General features: G+C 40.7%; 1 protein-coding gene across 2 annotated transcripts in view; it reads left to right on the forward strand.

The window, feature by feature from the left end:
• MTHFD1L (methylenetetrahydrofolate dehydrogenase (NADP+ dependent) 1 like) overlaps positions 1–24,608 on the forward strand; it is a 165,559-nt gene that overhangs the window by 100,489 nt on the left and 40,462 nt on the right. For both annotated transcript variants that reach the window (XM_068420859.1, XM_068420942.1), the window contains exons 25-26: positions 11,921–12,028; positions 13,702–13,854. In XM_068420859.1, coding sequence (XP_068276960.1) covers positions 11,921–12,028; positions 13,702–13,854 — 261 coding nt within the window. The remainder of the gene's footprint in view (positions 1–11,920; positions 12,029–13,701; positions 13,855–24,608) is intronic.

The following is a 24,608-nucleotide window of genomic DNA, read 5'->3' on the forward strand; positions in this document are numbered from 1 at the left end:
GTTCAGTCAGACAAGCTGCTGACCAGCCACCTTTATACTCAACCAGCCCCTTCTTCCCCTTTTCCCTCTCTTTTTTCCCACACTTCTTTCTCTCCAGTCCACCTTGATTACTCTCTTTCCCCATCTTCAGTCCTTCAGCTAAACATTCTCTACCAATCTTTACACATTCCAACAATCCCCTTCAAAAATCCCATCATAAGTTTTAGACAGTCCCAAAATGCTGCTCTTCCTGCATCCCATAATGAGTCCCTGTACCGATGTAGGCAGTCACCCCCTTTTGTTTGCGAAGTTTTCTGATGAAAGATTTCGACTCACCTTGGTGCATTTCACACCAGGGACAATGGTCTCATCCACCCCCTTGGATGGTCTTAGGAAACAGCCAATTCAGTGTGCTCTAATTTTCACTGATAAGTTTTTCCGCTGATTACATTACTAGGCTTCCTCCACCTATCATTGTTCCTCTGATCCTTGCTTGGTCTTTGTGTTTCATCTGCTTAGCTGTTAGTCAGATAACCTAACAAAGGATGGTGTGGTCCAAGTTTCAATCCTTTGTCTGCCAGAGATGGTGACTCTTTTTCAGTGTCTTGGAGACTTTGTTATTGCAGTCGTCTGCAAGGTAACATCTCAGCATCGTGAGCTGTCAAGAGGAGCAGCTTGCAAGGAAGGGCTGCTTGGGCCCCTGAAAGCACTGTGCTCAAATATGACTGTGCAGGCAGAACATTTGGAGGGACGTATTGCCGAGGTTATACAAATGATTTCTCGGGACCTTCCTGACAATACAGATGTTGGTGGGTTAAAATTTGGGTGGCAAAATAGACTTCTCCAGCACTAAGGAAGCCCTTGTCAAATTTCAGATCCTGTGCCCCAGTGCTACTTCAGTTTCTTTAGAAAATGTTTGAATGCTATTTTTTTTAACAGTAGAAACTCAGCTTCATTCTTTTAAATGGCTGAAAGTTCCTGTTTTGATTCTTCGCGCCAGAAAAAAGTTCAGCCTGAGGTAGATATGCCCTACTGTTGTCTTTCACTTTCTCTCCTCCCTGATACGTACCTTGTATCTGTTGCACCCGTTTTACTTCTTTCCACCTCCCCCACTGTTTCCCCAAATGTCAGTAATCCAGCCAAGTCCTACTAGTATTAACCACTGCCTTCACAGAATAGGTGGAAATACCTTGGGAACGTAAGTGCTGCGGCATCTATTCAGGGCGTTTTGCCCACAGAACGTTTTTACAGCCGAACAATGGACGATGTATCTGCCTTTCTGAGTTTGTCTCTAATGAGATGCTCTGGAAACTGAGGGATATCGTTTTATGGAGTTTGCATAATAAAATGGGAAAAAAATTCTTTCAGAAATACGTGTAATAGTTTTCCCCATAGGACACTTGTGTTACAGAGACAGCACATTAGTGTTTGACAAGTCCCATATTTAAGCTCTGATGTTACTATATTCTATGTAACTTACAATCTTGTAGTATGAATGTGTAGAAAGGATTGGTAGGGGTGGGCTCTGCCTCTATGAAGGAAGAAAATGAGAATGATTTCTACTTTAATGCCTTTCCCAGACACATCTTTTTGTGCTGTGTCGCATAAGCAGCATGATCTTAAGCACAAAGGGAATGAATCACATCTTTACCTCAACTTAATATCCCATAACTTAACACAAGTATTATAAGCCTCAAAAATATGCTGAAGGGATTTTATAAAAACATATAAAGATCTAAAAATACTGTAAAAAAGTAAATTCAGGCCAACAAAACCAGTAAAGTGTAAAGGTCAGGCTTCTGTTTCATTCTTACTGTGCAAAGGATGAGGACTGAAGCAGTTGGAAGTAGGAGAGTGAAACAGCAGTGCTGTCACTTGTACAGTATGGTAGGTGATTTGGTCACTGGGCCTATAGGGACATGAAGAAAAGCCACCTCTTCCAAATGAGCCCGCCTAGATATTAATTAAGGTTGTAACAGGCTTTTTTGATGTAGCAGTTTTGAGGACTGAGTTCTACTGTTCAAAGGGGTAACTATGACAGAAAATTACAGAAAGAGAAGAGGTAGCAAGATGAGATTTAGACAGATTATTTCCCTCCGTCATTGTGCCTAAAGGGGATGTGAGTGAAAGGACGTAGTTCCATCCCTCTTCTTTCCACTGACTGACTGATTTGTCCAGTTACTTGAATACTTTAAAGTCCTGGTTGCCTCAAGTTTGACAAGGTTTGCTGTGGTGGTTTTTTTTTTTCTTTTCTTTCCCCTTTGGAACATTGAAGGGGGAAATATTCTGCATAAACCCACTACCACTTCATTCATATCTCTGTCTTTATGATACTTTTCACTTTACTCCATGTCTCCATTTAGTCCTTTGATGTCTATGCACCTTATTTTCCTCAGTCTGGAAAACGTCATCAGAATTTGCTTCCAAAACTGGCTGTAATTAGAACAACTTCCAACAGCATAGACCACTGTCACCATAATAGATTCATTCAACATTTTGGTGTTTTGTTAGAAAGCATTACCCTGGGTATTTAAAAGCAAAACACAAGCCCCTTATATGTAAAACTGTTTTAGATCCTTTTTTACTAGTTAGACCAAAGTTTGCAGCAAACTGTATTATTAGCATACAGTCAGGCATCTAATTACAGGATAATCCAGGTCGACTGGGCTCTCGTTGTTTTTTTTCCAAATGGCATGCATCTCTGCAGTGCTTTACGTAATTTCCAAATGTATACCTGGAAACAAAGACTTCCTTGAAAGGTGTTTACAAACGTGTATAATGTAAGAACAAGAAGAAAGTATTTTCTAGATCTGTCAAATACTGGTAAAAAGTTGAGGATTAGTGATTTTTTTTCTGAATCCCGAGGTCTGTTTATATATTTATGCCATCTTGTCCAGCAAGCATGTGCTGAATGAGCGATTTTAGACAGTGGACACAACACAGTTGTGTCAATTCAGGACAGGCTCAGCTAAGTGGTCCTGTTGAGTATCACAGCAAGCTAGTCTAATTAGAAGACTGTGCTTAATGTGGTTATATTCCTTGAAGCATCTCATTCAGTCTGTTTAAACTTCCTCGGATGTCTCTACATGCACAGTGTTCTGTAGTCCCACTTTTAGATTGCTTTTCAGATTCTCTTTATTTATTTCTCTAAGCAGGCAAGCTTTTGTTTTTATCCTAGTAGCTGATGCTTGTACTTTTTTTTTTTTTAATGCTTGTTGTTTCTAGCAAGGGTTTGTTTGACATTTGGTATTAGACGAACAAATATTTTTCAAGAGTTGAAATGAGAACAGAAGGCAGTGTGAAGAATAGCTGCATATATGATTTTGGGAGTGCATATGTGTGCCGGTGTCATTTCATGGATCAAGTACAAGAAGTGATCTCTGACAAGTAATCCCAGCACTGTTGTGACTTTAAAAGTGTAAGAAAAGGACATAAACAGATGCAGTGTACTGTGAAATGCTTACAGCATTAGGAATTGCATGGCGGAGGAGGGGGATTCAGGAGCAGGGATGAGTTTTTATATGATAGGCTCCAGAGTTTATAACATAGTTTCAAAGATTATTGGCAGTAGTTGTAATAAATACTACAATAGTGTGTGGTTTTAATATGGATTTTTGCCCCCACTGCACACTAACCTCTCTTATTTTACTGTTGAGTTGGTTTCTTGCCAACTATTTATTTTTAGTGTTTGGAGGATGGGTTTGTTTTAAAGGCCTCCTGAACTCTCTATGAAATATTCTGTGCTTTTTTTTTTAATATGTATCCTTGCTACATATGGAAAATATCAAAATATCAACTCTCTTATCACTGTTGACTTCCTTTCTGGGTTCACTTTTCTTGAAGTATGGGTCTTTAAGTTGCAGCAGAAAGCTATTACTCAAAGTAAAGTTGACTGACCCATTAAAAGTAAGTTTAGATAATTAGGGGGAGGATAGGAAAGGATGGAATCATAGGCATCCCAATTCTCTGGCTTCACTGCCTGTTCTTGGCGGGGGGGGGAAGCTATATCCCCCACTAATGCATGCCTGGTGGGTAACCTGCCTTCTTTCACTATCCTGGTCGCTTCTCCTGTGGTGAACTCTCCCTTGACTTACAGCAGCCCTCCTCAACCTGGGGGAGGAAACACAGATCTGAATTAAGGCAGGCACTAGTTTTTTAAGAGATGCATTGCCCCTTCCTGCAAGGCAGAGGGAGCGCAGTGGGCTAACACTCCAGGAGATAAAAGAGAGAAGGACAGGCATATGGCGTGAGGCAGGATCAGCATATCTGGCCAGTCAGCGAGTCCCTGTAAAAGACTGACATGGTACCCTGACAGATATGATTGAAAAGCCTCCTATCACCTGATTTATGCTGCATTGGAAAACTAAATTGAAGAGTGTAAAGGTCACAAAAGGGAGAGAGGACAAGGGGTTGTTCCAGTCTTCCAAGTTTGTCAGATGACATCTGTTTTTGCCAGTGCTCTGCTTTTAGGTAATATCATGACAAGTGAAAATATTTCCAGGTTATACTGTGGAAGTTGATTACACAAACATTTTGGCTGAGTGCAGTGAATTGCCTGGCCAGCCTGCAGAACAAAGGAGAGCTTGCTCAGCTTGGGGCCATCCACTGGGAATGAGGCTGAGTAGCAGCACTTCTCAGGGAGGCATTTAAGCAGTTAGCAGCCTCAGCACTGGTATTTTTCTTCCCCTGCTGGGAGCATAACAACAACTTGGTCAAATCCGGTGCATCTGAGCCCATAGTTTTGTCTGCCCCTGCGTCTGTTGTGCTGTGGCAGTATGGTGTGGGCTGCCACTTGGCTCATTTCTTGCAGTCTTAGCTTCAGCTTTCAGAGACAATGGGACACTCAGAAGGGTCTAAGGGTAGCATCAAAACAGAGAAGACTCTACTGGCAGTGGTTCTCTGTGTGTTATCTTCTCTTCCATCCGCTGCCCATGGTCTCCAATAACAAGAATGAGCTGTGAGTAATGAAGGAGGGAAGAGACTGGTCCATGGAGGAGAAGGGTCCTTGGTACATGTACTAGGAGAAGAAGAGTGCCTCAAAGAGGAAGGCAGAGTCAAGAAGGGCTCATGGGGCCTGGATTTGAGGACACTGACCTCCAGGAGAATGACCTAAGGCAGAGTGTTTCTCTTCATTTGTAAACTGGTGTTCTTTTCAATCCCAGTGTGATTGAAGGGGGTGGGTCAGGGGTATTTTCTGTTTCCTCCATAATACCATGAAGCCGCTAAGCTATGAAAGCCATCCATAGTTTCTCTGCTGTCATATCAGCCCAACATACATTTGTTCTTTTGCCTAGGAGGCAAATAACTTCTGTGTTGTTTTTTATAGAGCACAGAGTTCAGTCATGTATGGACCCAGTGGAAGGTCCTTAAGCGGTACTGGAGTAGGAATAATAAAATTATGTATGCTCCTTACTGAAACTTTTCCTAATAAATGATGGAGATGAGATAATTTCTCATCTTGAAATTCAAGCTATGCTGCCCTACAGGGTATGCTAGTCTTTAAACTATTTCCCCCCACCCTACTGCTAGTAAGCCATCTAGCAACGAAGCCACATTAAAGAGGAATTCCGCAGGGCTGTACCAGCCTCTCCTCCCATTCCCATCAAAGAGATTTCAGTGGAGTCTGGGCACTTCTTTCACTGAACTGGGTGTTCTGGGGTTGGAAGCTCTCTTTGTTCCACTCCATCTCTTTTTTTGTGGATGTAGGCTCTTGATGGCACTGCACTTTTTTGTTTGTTTTCATTATTTTCCTATTCTTTGCGTGAAGCAATTTTTTTTCAGGCACAGCTGGGATTTCAAAGTTGGGGAAATGGAAAATACATCTCTAAGGCCACAGGCTTAGGTGTTGATTCACAAACTGTTTAACTTGACTGAATATGCTTTTCCGCAAATTAAAAAACAAACTTTTGTCCTGTGCCAACGAAGGAAGAGGAGTGCTAAAGACTTGGGAATCCTTTTGTCAGCCACAGATCTTCTGGAACCAGAATATACAGATACTTTAATAAATGTGTTTTTATTTTATCCACAGGAAAATCTAGAAGTAAGAGTTCAAATGTGCAGAGTCAGCTATTGTTTTAGCACTGCACTCTATCACCCCACACAGCACCTTCAGCCATACTCCCATCATATGTTTTCGTTTGGCAACCTTCCCAAGAAGAGGAATGAGTGATGTCTGCATACTGTTTCACTTAGGCAACCAGTGATTCTTTATTATTGCTTTCAGTGAATGCATAAGTTAAAATTTAAAAAAAAAAAAAAGCCACTGCCTTGAATTTTAAACTATTTTAAGAATTTCTGTTAAAACACAAGTGGTTTAGCAACAATGAACCCAGAGGTGGGTACCTCATAATTAAACTGGCGATCTCATAATTAAAAATAAGCAGCAAGACTGAAGTACATGTTTAAAGAACTTGAAGTATTAAATGTCTAAGTTACAAGTGAATAGTGCTTTTGTATATTCTCTGGTTAAACACATGTTTTTCAGCAGAATCTTAAGTTTTCACAGAGAATAAAGTAGTTTTAAATATTTCTGTTGTATTACTGTGAAGAGATCCTTTCAGACAGTGCTGCACTGATGGGCATTCACTTAAGGTGTTCAATTTAAGCTAGATAACACCAGTGCTTCTCATAGTAGTTGTGGCTTTGCTGAGACCTAGCAGCATGCAGAATGGCTACGGACTTATTACTGTTGACTCTGACTTTTCAGAGATGTTTTCTGTTGGACTCTGTTTTGGTGGAGAAGTTAGGAGGAATGTTAAGAAGCAGAAAAATTGAAAGAGGAAAGGAACAGGGGTTGTTTTCAGCAGTCTCAGAAATGGGCTATGGGGGGTTAAGAAGACGAACTGCTTTATCCAGTAGCCAAAGAGTTTAAAGTCAGGCGTCCAGATTAGGATGCAAACGATGGGAATCCCAAGCACAGTCCTGAGCCAGGTACCTGGTAATCTGCATGTTTCATTTCACATGGTAGTGACTTTCGGCAACAAGACTGATTTCAGAAATCCCAGCCCAAGCCACATGTCCCTGTCCCAAATTGCTGTTTCTGCTGGTACATTTCAGTGGTTTGTTTTGAACAGTTTGAGCAATTCTTTCTGCAGAGATGGCATTTGAGCAATCTCTGTTCCTCTGCTTTATACTGGCTTTGCCTTTATGGTAAACTGGATGTGTGAGCTGATCTGGGTTAAAATAACTTCTTTTTTTCACTGGGTTATGTTTTAGCCTGAATCACTTTCTCTGGTATGTGCAGCTGCATGAACAGCGGTGCTGCCCTCTCAGTTGCACTGACTCAAGGGTGAGTGTGAGCAGCAGAGGAAGGGAGGATGAAGGAGGGTCTGTTGAAGCTGGTTTGCTGTCCATGGAAATCCTCATCAAGCCCCACATGGAAAAATGATAATCCGCATTCTGCTGTTATAGCTGAAGGAAGAGATGAAGAGTGAAAGAAATGTGAGGAAAGGCTAGCATAAATGAAGCCCTATTAAATTATGTTTTGGTAAAACTTTGTTTTGATAGTATTGGAAGAAAGAAAATTGTGTAATAAACAGCACCAATCTGGGCTAATATCACATCTTGCAAGGGGGATGACCTGGAAGTAGCAGTATGGCAGAGTGACAACACTGGTGTGATTTCATCTTGGATAATTAATTCTGTCTTGGGAATGACAAGCTGTCCTCTTTATCAGTGCTGATTTCTTGCTTTAATTATTCTCTAGTAAGTAATGAAAAGTGCAGCTACGCAGATACCGTTTTTGTGAAAGCTGTTTGTGCAGTTATGCTGTAGCACTTGTTCTGCTTTAGCCAAGGAGATGATCTTGTTGATGGTGTGGGTGCTTGGCAGCCTAAACAAGCACGTGTGTTTGTGCTTCCCTCAGAAGCAGCACATGGCTTTGGTAGCTCTGAATGTGTGAGATTTCAGAAATGCACATTGTCTCTGGCAGGGCTGGGGAGATCGGTTGTTTCTCAGAGAAACACCAAAGGCACTTAACTGTCAGCAGATATTCATACTGCATGGCCCTGTAGCACCTTCTCATGTTCGGTATAAATTTACGTTGAGTATTTCATGCTACCATTTTCTCAAGAAGCTAAAAGTGAATTTGAAATGAATTCTCTGAAGCTGCCATAATTCGTTCAGCATTTGTACTAATACATAGTTGCATATCTATAAAAGTCAGTTTTTGTCTAAATCCATGTCTGTTGTGTATCTGTCACCTGTTCTCCACTTAAATGTACTTAGTTGCGTAACGTTCACAACCTTATGTAAGAGAAATGAGAAGAGGAGCAGCTTTTATTGCTGATCCTAAATCTTACATACTTTTAAAGCTTTCAGTGTCTGCATATTTTATAAATGTCATTATTACCATAGCTGTCCAGATAGCAGAAGTGCTGTGGAACCAAGTAGCTGTTCATAAGGGTGCATCTAAACGCACCGTCTGGGTGGACCTTTTCATCCTTTTTTCATTGAGACTGTTTCATTGAGGGCCTGCAGCTGAGGATGCCACATTGTAGTTTGTGAGTGGGAATGAACAACTGGCTCAGGAATGTCCTAGGCCATTGCAGAAAATTCTCAGACAAAAAACATGAGATATGAAATTACTTATTTCTTCTAAGTGTCTGGGATATGCGGCTTCTGCTGGCAGATATTTGACTGAAATTTTTTTAGAAGAGTATGGTATCAGCTGGAGCAAAAATCCAGCTTAAAATCCCTTAATGATTTAGGAACTTAGTGCAATATGCCTCTATTTTTTAGCCCCTTTGAATTCAGCTAAGCACTTTACCATACGAGTTAGCACTGTGAAGCATTACTACATATGGTGGATCCCTGTGCCCATCAGTGAGAGTATTTCCATAGTGAAGTGCTGAGTAATCAACAGTTTTGTTGAAAACTGAAAGCTAAACTTGCCCTTAAAGACCAGATAAGAAAAAATTAGAATAGTTCCTACAGGTGTCTTGTAAACATCCAGGCTTCTGCTGTGGCAAACGTATAAAAAGTATCTTCAGTTCCTAGAGCTTCTTTTCTGATAAATAGCATTATGTTCTTTTCAACCAAAATGAATTTGTATTTCTCACGTAAAGTACCAGGTGGCATTTCTTTGGAAAATACTTCTTTAAGTTAAATTAAAACAAAGTTTCCCAGCAGTATTACTTGATAGCTGAAATACGGGAAACTTTTTTGCTTGAAATGCTGTTACACTATGATTCTAAATAGATAATTCCTTAAAAAAATCCCACTAAATACTAGGAAACAGGTGGATCCTTAGCATGATGTAGTGTACTCCTTTTCCTACTCCTGAAACTTCAGGAAGGAAGCGTGTCTGAGAGTGTGCACATGCATGGGCTGTGTTAATGTGTGTAGAGCATCTGTGCTTCCCTGCTAGTTTCTATCTGGATTGTGTTCAGGACTCATCTACCTGTGTAGTGAGATTAAATAAGCATAGACTCTCCTCTGACACCATGCGCATTGCCTCACCCATTGGTACGTGCGTGCCTTGCAAAAACATGTTGCGGTCTCAGAAAAGCACTTCTGTTTGCCATTCACGCTCTCACAACTGCTTCCCCACTGGTGGTTCTTCTGAGGTTACATTTGCAAAATTTGAGATGTGGGTACTGGCCTGAAAATTATCTGAAATTCTGGTTAAATAAAAAAACAAACGTAAATCCATAGGGATACAGTTTGACTGTCCAGCTCAGACTCAGTCACACAAGATATTGCGCACACCCTGGGAGGAGCAGAATGCCACCACTGTCATTGAAGCAGTCTGCTCTGATGTTAGCCAGAGCCCTGCTGGGTTTTGTTTGGGAACTACACCTATGGTTGCTGGAAGGGGGCTGAGGGCATAGTAATTATGCTGCTGTCAAATTAGTTTGAAATATTTTGACACAAATGCAAGTTGAATCTAAACAAACATCTCTGTCTCAATGAATTTACTGAGGTTTAAGCAGAAAGACCTTCTGACAATGGGGAGTGGAATTACGTTTGCCTTTGCTGTTGCTGTTAGTCCTTGACTGCAAGCAAACATCACCCAAAAGGCAAGTTAACCGACACATTTTGCATCTCCTCCACTCTGTTCAAAACTGCTGTGGGTATGAACATATTTAATAACCAACCTGAAAGAAGTTGCATGTCACTAAGTATTCCATTCAGCTTAATTCTGCCAGGATTTATATCCAGGATATTTGCAATGTATATATCCAGGATATTTGCAACATCTCCAATTCTCATTAGATTTTTTTGCACTGCTTGGATTCCTGTAAAAAGCCTGAAGTCAGGAACATTACATCATTCCACCCAATTAAGGTGCAATAATCATATAGTCAGCATGTTCAGAAAGTGTCTTATGGAACATCTTTAAGTCTCACTTTGAAATTTCATATCTGAGGGAGGGATTTTACTTGAGCCTTTGTAGCTTTTAACTGCCTTACATTTAAGCTACTGGAAAGTCTAGCAAGCTTCTTTTCTTGTGATGTCTCTGTTACTGGAGTTCTTTATTAATATAAAGGCAGACTACTTTAAGCTTTAATTTTTCTAAAATTCAGTCATAAGTACAAAAAAGGTCAGTCTGATACAAACCCTTCTCCTGATGTATCTTTGCAGAAAAAACATTACTTCTAGACAGGCATTGCAAAAATGTAATTAACTGTGGAACTTCCTGTAAATGCACCAGATAGAGTTTGTTATTCACAAACCAATTTCTTGCCCTTGTTGGAATGAAATGAAATACTTCTATTTTGTGTTCTGGTGCTTTTTGTATTGCTTGATATTATCAAGTCTTCTTCCCCGAGTGGTATCTCTTTAGGATTTGTTCAACACTTCTTCCACATGTGTTGATAATTAAATATATTAGAGTACAAATTACTGGTGGAGTGTTCCCTGGAGTATTGCACACATCTCTGGCCATCTATGGTCAGCACTGAAGTAGCTGAACTGGTGGTATGATCCTTCCTGCATCACCCTGTTCCTATTGAAAGCAGTCGAAGAGGTTGGCTTGTTTAAAACAGGCTATAGGGATCATAACTGCTGTCTCCAAGGTCATTCAAAACAAAAGGAGAGAGAAAGAGGAAAGAGTTGTTTAAAAAAAACAGAAATGATGGCACAAAAAGTAAATGCCTGATCTGACCACAAAAAAACTGTCTGCTGAAAATCTGTGAAAGGATTTCTAGCAGCCTGAATGTGAGAGTGCATCTGCCTTCAAATAGAAGCCGTAAGGCAGAACATATGTTCAGTTTGAGCTGAATAACATGATGTGGACACTCATGAAGACAGGTTGAACTTAGTGACTTGTGATTTCAAAGTATATCCTAGAATGCTTTCATATTCTTTTTTAAGTGTCCAAAGTGTCCTTTTACAATAAGTGTCCTTTTACAATATCACTGCTACAATTCAAAATATATATGTTAGGAAGGATAGGAGGTGAGAATAATAAAAAAAAATATTAGGATCAAAGGAGCAGTGATGGGTCAGGAATTTTCTGCTACAATTCCTTGCTTCTCAGAGGGACCTTCCCTGTCTGCCTACTACCTTGCCTTGTCCACTCATTGTATAGGTTGTCTTTATTGTGAAATGAAATTTATTTGTCTAGTGATCCCTGTTAACCCAGTTGAGCTTGCTTCCTTGTATCTGCAGTGTGTGTTAGCTCTTAATTCTTAAAACTACATGGCAGTAATTTTCTTCCTCCACTTTAGGCAAGAGTGTAAGCTCATGTGGTCAGCTTTGTAATGCACAAATTGTGCAGCTCCTAAATGATGGAGTAGCTGAAATCATGGTTGTAATTCATGTACCTGTAGCTGAATATCGTATTTATCACCAGTGCCCTTTACTTGGTTTCATGCTTTAGCAAGCCTGTTTAGCAAAGATGAATCTAAACGAGAGATTTAGATTTCTCACTCAGCGGACAAGATCCTAGTTTCTCTTGGCTAATGTTCATCCTTGTGTTGTTTCCTTGTCTCTGCAGCTTCCTATTGTTGAAAAAATAAGGATCATTGCTCAGAAGGTGTATGGAGCTCAGGATATAGAGTTGTCTCCCACTGCGCAGTCACAAGTTGATCGTTACACCCGGCAGGTAAGAACAACAGTGAATTATGCAGTCAAGTACCTGCTGGATGACAGTCTTAGGAAACCTCGTTGTGTAAAAGGCTCTCAAATTGGAGTGTTTAGTCAAGCTTTGCTAAAAGGCGTGAGTTTACCCATGGTACTAAATTGTGGAGGTCAGTATGGATTGGTTTAGATTAGATTAGATAGAACAGAATGGTTTTAACCTTGAAAGCTATCTCCCGTAAGATATGTATGATGTTTGGAATCATTCTGATATTGTTGATGAAACGGTGTACTTTCTATGCAGAGTGGTAATTTTGGGTTACTGCCTTAAATGTGACATGTGAATGTGCCCAGTTTTAGCATACGAGTGTTCATCTGTACCTGCAAAAAATGAATTTGCAAACACAAGAAGACCTGTGCATAGCTATGCACATTAATAACAAAGCTCCCAATACTTAAAATCTTTTGTTTTCCTTCTGTTCGTACTAGTTTCAAGGGGTTATAAATGCTAGAAGGTGAAATAGATCACTGTTCCTAAAGCATGTGGGAGTGGGCTTTGTTACAGTTTGAAAACCGTTTTGAAACCATGTGGAGAGTTGAATGTATTTTTTATAACGGAACAGCTTCTGCGCATAAACATGGCTGGAGCCTTTCTGTCAGCAAATAGAAACTATGGACGACGTGTCATAGAAAAAATCCTGAGTGTACTTCAGCAGCCTGGTCAGCCAGGCAGAAATATAGCTGTCTTCTCTATAATATGAATCTCCTGAGAATTAATTTGATTTTCTAGATGGAAAAGAAGCTTACTTAGTGTACTTGAAGCAAAATAATCCATATCTTTATGTTTTCCTGCTGTGATTCTCTAACACATTTTTCAGTCTAAATGTTAGTAATATTAGGAAATATTTTCACCCAACATCATTAAAGGATTGTCATCAGCACTGGGCTGCAGAGGCAATTCCCTGCAGTGCTGCCTCTCCTCCTGGCCTTGTGAATTGTATCCCTGTTTGTCAAGGAATTGAACAGAAGAGTGGAAGGTGCCTGACTCAAGGTTAATCGATAACATGGGAGACAAGTAGTGTGGGGGAGCTACTGAGGGCGTTTCCCTGATTTTCTCCCACTTTTTGAGTAACTACTGCACTGTCATTAGTGAAGTGGGTGCCATCACCTCACAGAGTTTTTGTCTTGTTGAAAAGCAAAGCATCATGAGCCATTTGTGTTTACCCCCAAGAAGACATTAGTACCCTTAGAGGGTTTTGGACTGTGAATCCTGGTCTCAAGTAGGTATCTGAGTAGGTCATTAGAGCCCAGAGGGAAGTGCTATACTGGAGTTTTATTGAATTGGTGTAGGTTTGTTGTTCAGTGCGGTACCTGTTGTGCACCCTTTCTGAAAAAACACACTCTAGCCATTGCATAGGCAACTTTTGCACCTAATTCTAGATTGAGAACCTACTCTAGAAGCTGACTGTCACTACAGCCAGGTCTCTGGAGATACAGGCCTGAGCTGAGAGAGAATAGCATGTGACATACAGTATTCTGTCCATTTCTGAAATATTAGCTGTTAAGAAACTGAGGTTAACTATTGCTGTATGGATTTTAGGATTTCTAGCAGATACTGATAACAAAGTGAAAATATATTCTGTCTTTACTGTAATCTTAAAAACATTTTTCTTTTATTTTCTTTCCCTTTTCTGTTAGGGGTTTGGAAATCTTCCCATTTGTATGGCAAAAACTCACCTATCCCTCTCCCATCAGCCTGAGAGGAAGGGTGTTCCCACTGGTTTCGTTTTGCCGATTAGTGATGTGAGAGCCAGTATTGGAGCTGGATTCATCTACCCTTTGGTAGGAACGGTGAGTGCAGAGTATTCAGCTTGATCACTGCCCTTCCTTTGACCCAGCTTGACAGGGAAGTGCATTTTCCCGTTTGCCTCTGTGAAAAATAATGTGTAGAACCAGGTGAGTTCTTGGTTTTTTATAACAATTTTATCCTCACGCTTTTTGTAGCTCTACGTTGATAGGAAAAGAGAATTGAGAAAATGTAATATCATATGAGAGCTTTGACTACAGAGTCTGAGAGAATGACTGTTGCCATTGGTTCTGTTTCTGATGTTTTTCATTTAGTCTAGGATAGTTAGGCACCCTAATGCTGCAGAAAAACGATTTTATGTGTCCATTGCCTTTCCTTGTTCAAATTGCAGCCTGTAAATAACTGCAGTTACGTGATTATATTCTAAATGTTAAATCTTTCATCTATCATTACAAAGCATTCTGTAATGTATTTAGATGAAAGGAATTGTGTTAGGGAAAAGTGTATTATTAAAAAGATTTTAATCAGCTTTTCGGCTGATGAGCCTGATCTACTTACAGTCCTTGTGAACATCTCTGCTGCTTCTGTAAAACTAAGTTATGGTGGGAAGGGATAGATTTCTAGCTGCAGAAGTAGTAGCACATTCTTTCTCCTTTTCAGAGATTTAAACAATGAGGTGCTAAAAACAGGCAGTTGTCATCCTTTCTTTCTACCTGTCCTTAAAAGTACAGACTCCTGATACATTCTTCCCTGACATGCCTTATCAAAGTAGCGGAGAAGCTAGTTAGCTCATGCCTTTTGCCAACCACCCACATCTTATTCCAAACAGTAGTTGAATTGCATCTGGCATCTCATAGCATGAATTATTACTTATATGTAGTTAATTCATGGGATGGTGCTAGAGAAGAGATGCAAAAGCCATTGCATTTCCGGAAAGAGTACTCTCCCAATGTTATCTCATCTTCCCAGAGCATGGCCTGATTTCCTTGTGTAGCAGTACACTTAGGAAAGGTTGAAAGTTTCTAATCTATTGTTTTGAATTCCCTCTGAAACAATCAAGTGTTTGAAACAAGGAAGGAAGTACTTTCTGACCAGGAGAGTTCCTGGAGTTCAGGAAACTGTGTTACTTTAACTCACTGGACTTGGGGATATGCTTTCCTTCTGCGTGGCCACATTATGTGCATCCACCAGAAGTGGAACACAGCTGTGTATTTAAATTGTGTAAGATCAAATTCCAGTTCCTGGTGACAGAATGAAATTTGTCAGAAATTCTAGTATCTACTTCATGGCCTGAATTCAAGTTTGCAGTGGAAGTTGTGTGTCATGATGTTGTGTGTCAAAAAGTTGTGAGAAGGAGTGAATGTGAAGAATGGGCAACAACTACTTCAAATCCATGAGGGAGCTATTCTGTAGGATGTCAGAGTGAAATGTTCTTGGGTTGAGCTTTCTGAATGAATCACACTCCACACGCTTCAACACAAACTAGCTGCAGTTCAGCCTCATAAATCCATAGGAACTGTCCATAGGACCAGTGTAGACCAAACAAGTTCAAGGATTCTTTCTCATGTTTGGTTTCCGCCTAGAACCAAAAAATACGCTTCTTATGAAGGACATTTTATATATGGGATTTCTTACTGGGGAAGATTGTAAAAAACACGTCCAAGTTAGTTACTCTGACTTTTGTGAGAGGTAGTATAGCCATGGAACTTTTCCCATATCAGGAACTGGGTAGACAGTATACTCTTAGTGTTATGTATTCCAAGAGAGTGTGTCGGGCAAGGTACTGTATAAACATAAGATCCCCAAGAGCTAAAAATCTAAAGAAACAGACATCGATCATTGATTGTTTGGAAAATATTGCTAATGCTCAGGCATGTGGGACAGAACACTCCTTGGAACTATGACAATTGCTACAAATCAAAATGAACGAATGAATATGAATGTCTTCCTAACATCCTTGCCATACAATTATTTCTCTAGAATTAAATTTATGATGAGATCCAACTTGCTGCCTTTGAGAATTGAGTTGCGATCATTGGGAAACAAACTCTCGTAATAAGAGTTGTACCACTACTTTTGAGATTGCGTTTCTTTTTTGCCACCTTCAGATTTTTTGTGTGCGTTGCTGTCAGCGATTAAGTCTTAGAGCTAGTGGAACTTTTTAAGTTGTGCAAGGAGGAATATTTTTTATGTCAGGTTCCAAAACTGAGAGTCTTCCTTTGACAATTGTCTTACTAATAAGGCTATCCAAAAATGTCTCCCAAGAACAAAGCACGTATAAAGGGCATGTCCTGAAGGCTTAAAGTGGCTGGAAGTCAGATGCTATGAGTAGAGGGATTACAGAAATCCTAGTGACGGCATATGGTGAAAGCATCCAGTCATGACAGTGGATTAGATTTCTTTATATAGGAAAAAAAAGAAGGAGCAGTATATTTTTTTTCCTTTTGTTATTTGCTGTCTAATTGTATTAATGGAAGAGGATCCTTAATACCTAACCTGCTTAGAGCCTTCTTACAGGTAAGACCTTTCTGATGACAGAATAAATGCTATTAGACAACACGTTCATTAAAGTTGTAGTGATAATTCTGATGCTAATTAAATGTCAAACTCCATTTTCAAAGCGTAATTTTTTACTGGACAAGCTCCTCTCACTCTGACCTGGAAGAACTGGTCAGGTTCTTAGAATTCTAAGCAGGTTTTTAGAATTCTGCTCCAATTTAATTGGGAAGAGCATTACGAATGAGAGAGATAAGTACTACTGAAAGATAATGAATTATCTGCCGTAACTAGCATTTGTAGTTTCACCTACATGTCATTAGCACATGTAAATTAATGAGATTTGTATTTACCCCAGCACTTATAGGCAACCATTTTTTTTAAACTAAATATTTAACATGATGTCTTCATATTCTCTAAGCAGTATTTGTTTTCTGTTATGGTTGGCTCTGATTCCCTTTATAGCATGGAAGTCTTTCCAGGAAAAATGAGCTGAGCCTTATCAGAGGAAATCAGCAGTGAAACAAGAGGTGCATTTAATTAACACTGGTACAGCTTTTATCCAAGTTCTCTGTGACCATGACCCAGAGGGCTACGTCACTCTCACAGGTGGACTGTTGACATCATTGCTTGGCTTAACAGAGTGATGGCAGGAAGGCTGCTGGAGTATATGTAGGAAACCAGTGAGGTCATTCACTAGCAATGCTTGGGTGGAGAATTATTAGATTTTTGTAGCATGTGTGTTTCTCTCCACCCCCACCCAAAAACCCATTGCAGTTTGATGCTTTCTCCCATTCAGCCACGTTTCCATTGTTCTCTTTCACGTGATGCGCAAGAATGCAGGCTGGTTGTAGAAGTAAAACCTCTTGTCTTTTGCCTTTGTGAAGTGACGCCACCAAATCACTGGTGCAAGTAATAGCTGTGTGTGATTTTTAAATACATACTGCCCTTTTCCAGCCATGCTCTTCTGTTTTAATGGGTTAAAATTACAGCCAAGGTCCCTTTGAAAACATGTGGAGCCTTTGGAGCCACGCCAGCTCCCAAATTCTCACAATGAACTGACATCCTTCAGATATTGACATATCTGAAGAAAGGTCAGTCTATTACGGAAATACTGTTTTTCTCCCTGTAGAGAAAGCAGTTCAAGTCCCTGGAACTAGTTCTGAAACTATATCCTCTGGGAAGGGACTCTTGGGGCAAGCCAGTGTGGTTTGAAGTCAGTTTATGGGAGCGATAAAGCCCTAATTCACTTGTAGGTGAGAGCCAGGACTGTCCTGCTAAAATATTACCTAAATATTGTAAGGGGAAAAGACTCTGAAAGTAAATATTTTTATGAATACTTTTAGAAGGAAAATATTGTTCCCTGTTGAATGAATTTCTTCTTTCATAGAGAAGAAATTCAAGAGCTTAACAAGTTTTGAGAGTGTCCTTTGAACATAAACTGGAGTCCAGGCCCACCTGAAGTGAAATTGCAGTATCCCAGTGGTGCGTGAGCCCCAAGTTGTCTCCAAACTGTCATTTTGTCACTTCTCTTAGGCTCTTTTATGGGACAGCTGGTGGGTTGCCCAATTATTGGTGGATTGCCCAACTCGTCCTGATGATTTGTGTAACATAGGGTGATTTTTCAAAAGCATGAATGATGGTGAGATTTATATTTGCCTTGTAAAGCATTTAGCTTACAATGTAATTTTATATCATTTACAAAGTAGTAGTGCTCTGCTAGGTATTCTGACCTCTCTCAGTCCAAAAATTGTCCCTGGTGATGTGGCATTTGGCACCTGCCTGTGTTGTAGAGTTCCTGTGTTGTAGCAGTGCTCAGAAGTCCCCAAACAGATAGTTGTAAAAGTACTAGGTGCGCATAGACTCCACAGACTGGTTTTGAGATAACTGCAGTAAATGTGGAAAAAGTAACAGAAAAGGAGAGCTATGAAGTTAAACTCACATGGGAAACATAGGTTAGCAATTGTGTAGTTCTGAACTGAAAAATGCTAACAGGAAAAGAAAAGCCCACGCTCTCTTCTGTTAGATGATGTGCCTTTGCATTTATTACAGTAGGTGTGATCCATCTTGGGGAGGAGGGAGAGGGTTTTTCTGAATTACACAGGGCACATCGTTCCTTAACAGGGACCAGGTGTGCGCGTGCAGAAATGCTGAATGATGTTACACTTGGTGGAAGGCAGATGAAATATTCAGAGTAGGGTTGATGGGGCAGGGGGTGAGCACATGGGTAAGTTCAATGGCTGGAAGTGAAGATGAGGACAGTCAACTTTAGTTCACTGTATTCAAAGGAAGGAAATGCACAGGCAGTGGAAGCAGGGACAGGTATCCTGGGAAGAGTATAGGGATGCTGCTGGGCTGTGTAGGGATGGGGTCAGGAAGGCCAAGGTGCAGGTGGAGCTGTACTTGACAAGGGACGCAAAAAATAATAAGAAGGGCTTCTATAGGTGTGTCAGCCAGAAAAGGAAGGTCAAAGAAAGTGTACCCCCGTGATGAACATGAGTGGCAAACTGGTAACAAGAGACAAGGAGAAGGCTGAAGTACTCAACAACTTTTTTGCCTCAGTCTTCACTGGCAATCTCTCTCCCATGCCGGTCTAGTGGATGGACCACAAGGTAGGGACTGGGGGAGCAAAGTCCCTCCCACTGTAAGAGATCAGGTTCGTGACCACCTGAGGAACTTGAATATATGTAAGTTTATGGGACCTGACTAGATGCATCCCAGAGTGCTGAGGGAATTGGCTGATGTAGTTGCCAAGCCACTCCATGATATTTGAGAAGTCATGGCAGTCAGGTGAAGTCCCTAGTGACTGAAAAAGGGAAACATTGCACCCATTTTTAAAAAGGGTAGAAAGGAGGACCCTGGGAACTACTGACCTGTCAGCCTCACCTCTGTGCCTGGGAAGATCATGGAACAGATCCTCCAAGAAGCCATGCTAGGGCACATAGTGGACAGGGAGCTGATTCAAGATAGCCAGCATGGCTTCACCAAGGGCAAGTCCTGCCTGACCAACCTAGTGGCCTTCTATGATGGAGTGATTGCATCAGTGGACAAGGGAAGAGCTACAGATGTTGTCTGTCTGGACTTCTGTAAGGCCCGTGACACGATCCCCCAAATATCCTTCTCTTGAAATTGGAGAGATGTAGATTTGATGGATGGACTGTTTGGTGGATCAGGAATTGGTTGGATGGTTGCATCCAGAGGGTAGTGGTCAAGGGCTCAATGTGCAGATGGGGATCAATGACAAGTGGTGTCCTTCAGGGGTCCGTATTGGGACCAGTACTGTTTAGTATCTTCATCAATGACATAGTGGGATCGAGTGCACCCTCAGCACGTTTGCAGACATGCCAAGCTGAGTGGTGTGGTTGACATGCCTGAGGGACAGGATGCCATCCAGAGGGACCTGGACAAGCTTGAGAAGTGGGCCCATGCGAACCTCATGAGGTTCAACAAAGCCAAGTGCAAGGTTCTGCACGTGGGTTGGGGCGATCCCCGGTATCAGTACAGTCTGAGGGATGAAGGGATTGAGAGCAGTCCCACTGAGGAGGACTTGGGGATACTGGTGGATGAAAAGCTGGACATGAGCTGGCAATGTGCACTCGCAGCCCAGAACGCCAACTGTATCCTGGGCTGCATCAAAAGCAGCGTGGCCAGCAGGTCGAGGGAGGTGATTCTGCCCCTCTACTCCACTCTCGTGAGACCCCACCTGCAGTACTGCGTCCATCTCTGGAGCCCTCCTCACAGGAAAGACATGGACCTGTTGGAGCAAGTCCAGAGGAGGGTAGCAAAAATGATCAGAGGGATGGAACACCTCTCCTATGATGAAAGGCTGAGGAAGTTAGGGTTTAGCCTGGAGAAGAGAAGGCTCTGGGGAGACCTTATTGCAGCCTTTCAATACTTAAAGGGGGTTTATAAGAAAGATGAGGACAGACTTTTTAGTAGGGCCTGTACTGATAGGACAAGGGGTAATGGTCTTAAACTAAAAGAGAATAGATTCAGACTAGATATAAGGAAGAAGTTTTTTAGAATGAGGGTGGTGAAACCCTGGAACAGGTTGCCCAGAGAAGTGGTAGATACCCCATCCCTGGAAACATTAAAGGTCAGGTTGGATGGGGCTTTGAGCAACCTGTGCCAGTGCTTGTTGGAAATACAGAGTAAATACACTGTGCTTCAGATCATTGCACCTCCCTGCCATAGCTGTGACATGGACATATGGTAAAATACCCTCTTACACCCTCAAAAAAAAACCCAACTAAACTGCCTCTCTTCCTCTGGCATTTAGAAATATCTTGACAGATAAAGGAGGCAAGGCACTTAGATTCTGTGTAGTTCATGCTGTCTCTCGACTGCTCTGTTTATTTGTTAGTAAGCATTATTTAACCTCCATTATAATATAGTACAACATAATTGCCTTTTCTGAATGAAAGACCAGGTCCCATTGCTGGCCATATCGGCAAGATTAATTTGCAGCTTATTACAGCTTCCTTCAACCTAGCCTTACATTCCTCGAGGGCCAGCACTTGTAGTTAGCAGAACTAAAGGAACGGTTTTACATTGTTTTCTACTGAGAAGAAAAAGTAGTTGTGTAGGCATGTGTGTTATTTCAGCAAACTGAGTAGTTGGAGGAGGACTTGTTTTGGAACAGGATGAAATCATTATAAAACATATCACAGAAGAAAATAGATCCTGTGGTTTAGTAAGCTATTTAATGTTTAGATTAGATGAGATTTTTCTCAGTACAACCTCCATTACAAGCAGTTGCAGTATGACTATTGTAAAAGTAGTTCTTTGTATTCAGTGTCCATATTACATATTTTCCCATTTTACCATATTTTAAGCCTTGTCAGAGAAGAATTTTTTTATGCAATTGTTTAAATTTGGCTCTAAACACTTTAAAATGAACTTTTTAATGACAAAAATGAACCTAATGTATTTCTTGTATCAATCAGGTATCCTTGTTTGTCTTTTCCAAACATATTGCTATTAAATACATCCATGGAAATGTAACATTATGTTCAAGCTCTTAGATTTAAATAGTAAACGTCTGCCACTGTTAACTTAAAATAGTTTCTCTGAATAGGTCCCTTAAAACAGATACTTGTTTACAGGTACAAAAAGTGACTTTCATGTTTCACTTTAGTCAGTAAGTGATACTGTGAAAACACATTTTGATAGCTCCTGTCCCTTGTAGTGGGAATTTTACCTAGCCTCCTTTGCTTTGCATGTAAAGGGGCAGAGGACATGGTCAGCTGTGCTATCTCCATGGAAGGTATGGTAGGTCAGAGCTGCTGCAGAGGAATTTCTTAAACTGGTATGCCTACATCACGAGTGCTTTAGCACATGTTTTCAGTTAAGATTAGCTGACTTGACACACCAGCTCAGGCAGTATGGATTCATTGATCAAGGGTAGTGCCTGGCTAGTGTGGACAAGTTTAAGCAATGCTGGAACAAAGATAACTCATTATACTCTGGAACAGTTTTCTTAGGTGTCATTGTTAATGTCTTGCGCTCATCAGACCTGTGAAGTTGTATGTAATGAACTCAGTGCAGCTGTCTTCTTAGGGTTGCAAATGGCATTAGTGTAGGCAAATAAAATGAGAATCACCTGTAGCATGTGTGCAGCCAAAGGGGGCACCTCTGTGAAAGCACAGTTTGCTCAAGGCCTTCAGAGAGTCTGGGAGTCATTAAGATCCTTGCTGTCTGTTCCAGTAAGACCTAACCGTGAGCATGGTTACGCTTTCTATCTCTTTCATTCCCTTGTCTCTGATTATAGTCCGTGATATCAGGTGAGAATGAATATAACTGCATCAGTTAAGAAAGGAAAAAATCAAGAGACTGATATTCTATATGGAGATAAGGGCTCTTTGAATGATGTACATTAGCCTGTTTGCATGGGGCTTGCTGTTAAGACATACCAGTTAAAACTGGGAAGTGCAGTTTGGACAGAAGCCAGCAGCAATTTTGGACCACTGCCCTTAGATTTTACACATGACTTTAGAAATAGGGACTTCGCAGTGGAAACGTAGGCCCATGCAAGTTTGAGCAGTAGTGAGTGCCTTGCTGGGCGTTCTCCAGGGCAAAGAGGGAAGCATGTGACTGAATCGTGCAGCTCATGGCAGCTTCGCCATGGTGTGGCAGTGCTGCCTGCCCACGCCGATCATTGCCTACAGCTCTGACTGTGCTGGTTAGCATGCTGCTGTGTACTTGTGCCAGTTCAGAGCAAGTAAATGGGTTTGTTAAGAGCTCATTCAATTAATCAGCTTTGTACGTGTGCACTTCGATCAAATGAAAAGAGCTCAAAAATCACTTTATGGAACGTCTTGAAACAGCGGTGTTAAGGGTTCGTATTTTGATTATGCTATCTACGCAGAAGATGTACAGACTTGAACATTAGAGGGGGCAGCCAGGTGTTTACTTCTCCCATTCGTGATATTTTGGATGACTTGCTGCATGAAGAGGCTGATGCTGTCAGACCGAGGGTCACTGAGTCTGATGGCTTTGGGGTGGGTATTGGTGCTGCCTGTTTTGATTCAGCTTGATAGCAGCAGCCATGCTCTGTCACTTCCAGCTTTCTGCTGTTCCTCCATATAGGGATGAAATTAAATGATGTTTCGTGCTCCCTTTTTTTGTTTGTTCAGCCTGATAAGCTTCCTCAGTTGAAGAAATCACAGGTTCTGAAAAGGTGCCTCATGGTTCACATTGGAAATTTAGAGATTCAGCCATTTACAAGCAATAGTTACCTTTTAAAACTCCTATCTATATGCGATTTTTCTGAGAGGGTGTCTTATGCTCACTTAAAAAAAAACATTGGCCCTTCAACATTCTTCCAGATACATTTTTCAAATGCTAATTTGCAGGCTTTAAAAGTATTGATTCCTTGGTAAGCAGCAAAAAACTTTACAGTTTGGGTCAAATAACTGAAATTCTTTCAGACTGTCCAGTAAGACAAACTATCTAGCAGATGTAGATAGTTGTATATTTGAGTTTGGCAACTTACTGTTATTGCAACTCTAAAAGTGATTTAAGGCTAATAGCAGGAACCTAGCTGGAGGCTGCAAGTCTGTGGCTGAACAGTTTTATTGAGTTCCAGATAAATAAGGTGAAAGATGTTTTGAACTTAATAATGTCCCCAGCAACTTGCTTGCTTTCATTAAATTGTGAAATATAGGTTGAATAGTGCGCTAATTAACATTAAAGAGGAATGGATATTTGTGCCTACTGGTCAAGGGATTATCCTTGTTAAAACAGGAAATGGACTCTGATTTCCTGTTGTAAAGTATTTTCTTCATAAACTTTGCTTGAAAACATGAGGTTAAAAATAGGTTATAATTTTACATAGTAAAATGTACATCCATTATTAGTTAAAAAATAGCTTACATAGGGAAGGAAGGGCATGTTTCCAAATTGGTTTATGTTGAAATAAATACATCCTGCACATATTTCATAAAGTAGCATTTATCAAGAAATTAGAAACTGAGCTCCTCTAATTTATTACATTGTGACACGGGCTTTATAGAAATTATAATACTCAACATTTGTATAATATCACTTTGTATTAGTAGTTTGCAAGACAAGCAAAATTTTGACACAGTTTTTAAAATAAGGAATCCAGAGATGCAAATAGTAAGGTCCCCTGACAAATCAGGGGCAGAACCACAAATAAAATTCACGATTTCCTGGCCTGTAAAATCATGAAATGTTTATGTCTAAGAATGTGAAGAATCGGATTGGGGTATTTCCATCGGAGTAGGCTGACCTACATTGTGTGGACAACACTAAAAGAAAGTTACACTGCTACTCCTCCTCTACGCCACCCAGCCACTCAAAAATCCTGAATTATTTCCTGATACATTCCTCATGTGTCCTTATTTAAGAAAAAAAGAAGGTACAAATGCTGGCATACTGTATTTCACCATTGACGAGTGGTAATGGGTTTATTGTGAAAAGACCAAACTTTCTTCCCTTCTGAAACTGTGAAATGTCACGAATGAAGCGTTACCTTTTGACCATAACTGAGGAGAGGGTTGCATAAAACCACCTTGATAGCCTATAGATCAAGAGACTTCTCACAGGTAAAGCCCATTAAAAAAAGTATTCTCAGCATGGTACAACAGTGACCCACAGGCTTCTACAGATGCAGCATTTTTGGTACTCGGAGAGATTACTTGATGCTGACCTGTGACTGTCATCTGTCTTCCCATCTGCTCTTCCTGTGCACTGGTGAATATCACTTGTCAAAAGATTATTTTGTTCTATTTTTTTTTCTTAATAGAAGGAAAGAAAGAATAAGGCATGTATCCTTGTG

This window comes from Nyctibius grandis, chromosome 1, assembly GCF_013368605.1.
Source record: "Nyctibius grandis isolate bNycGra1 chromosome 1, bNycGra1.pri, whole genome shotgun sequence".
NCBI classification, from domain to species: Eukaryota; Metazoa; Chordata; class Aves; order Nyctibiiformes; family Nyctibiidae; genus Nyctibius; species Nyctibius grandis.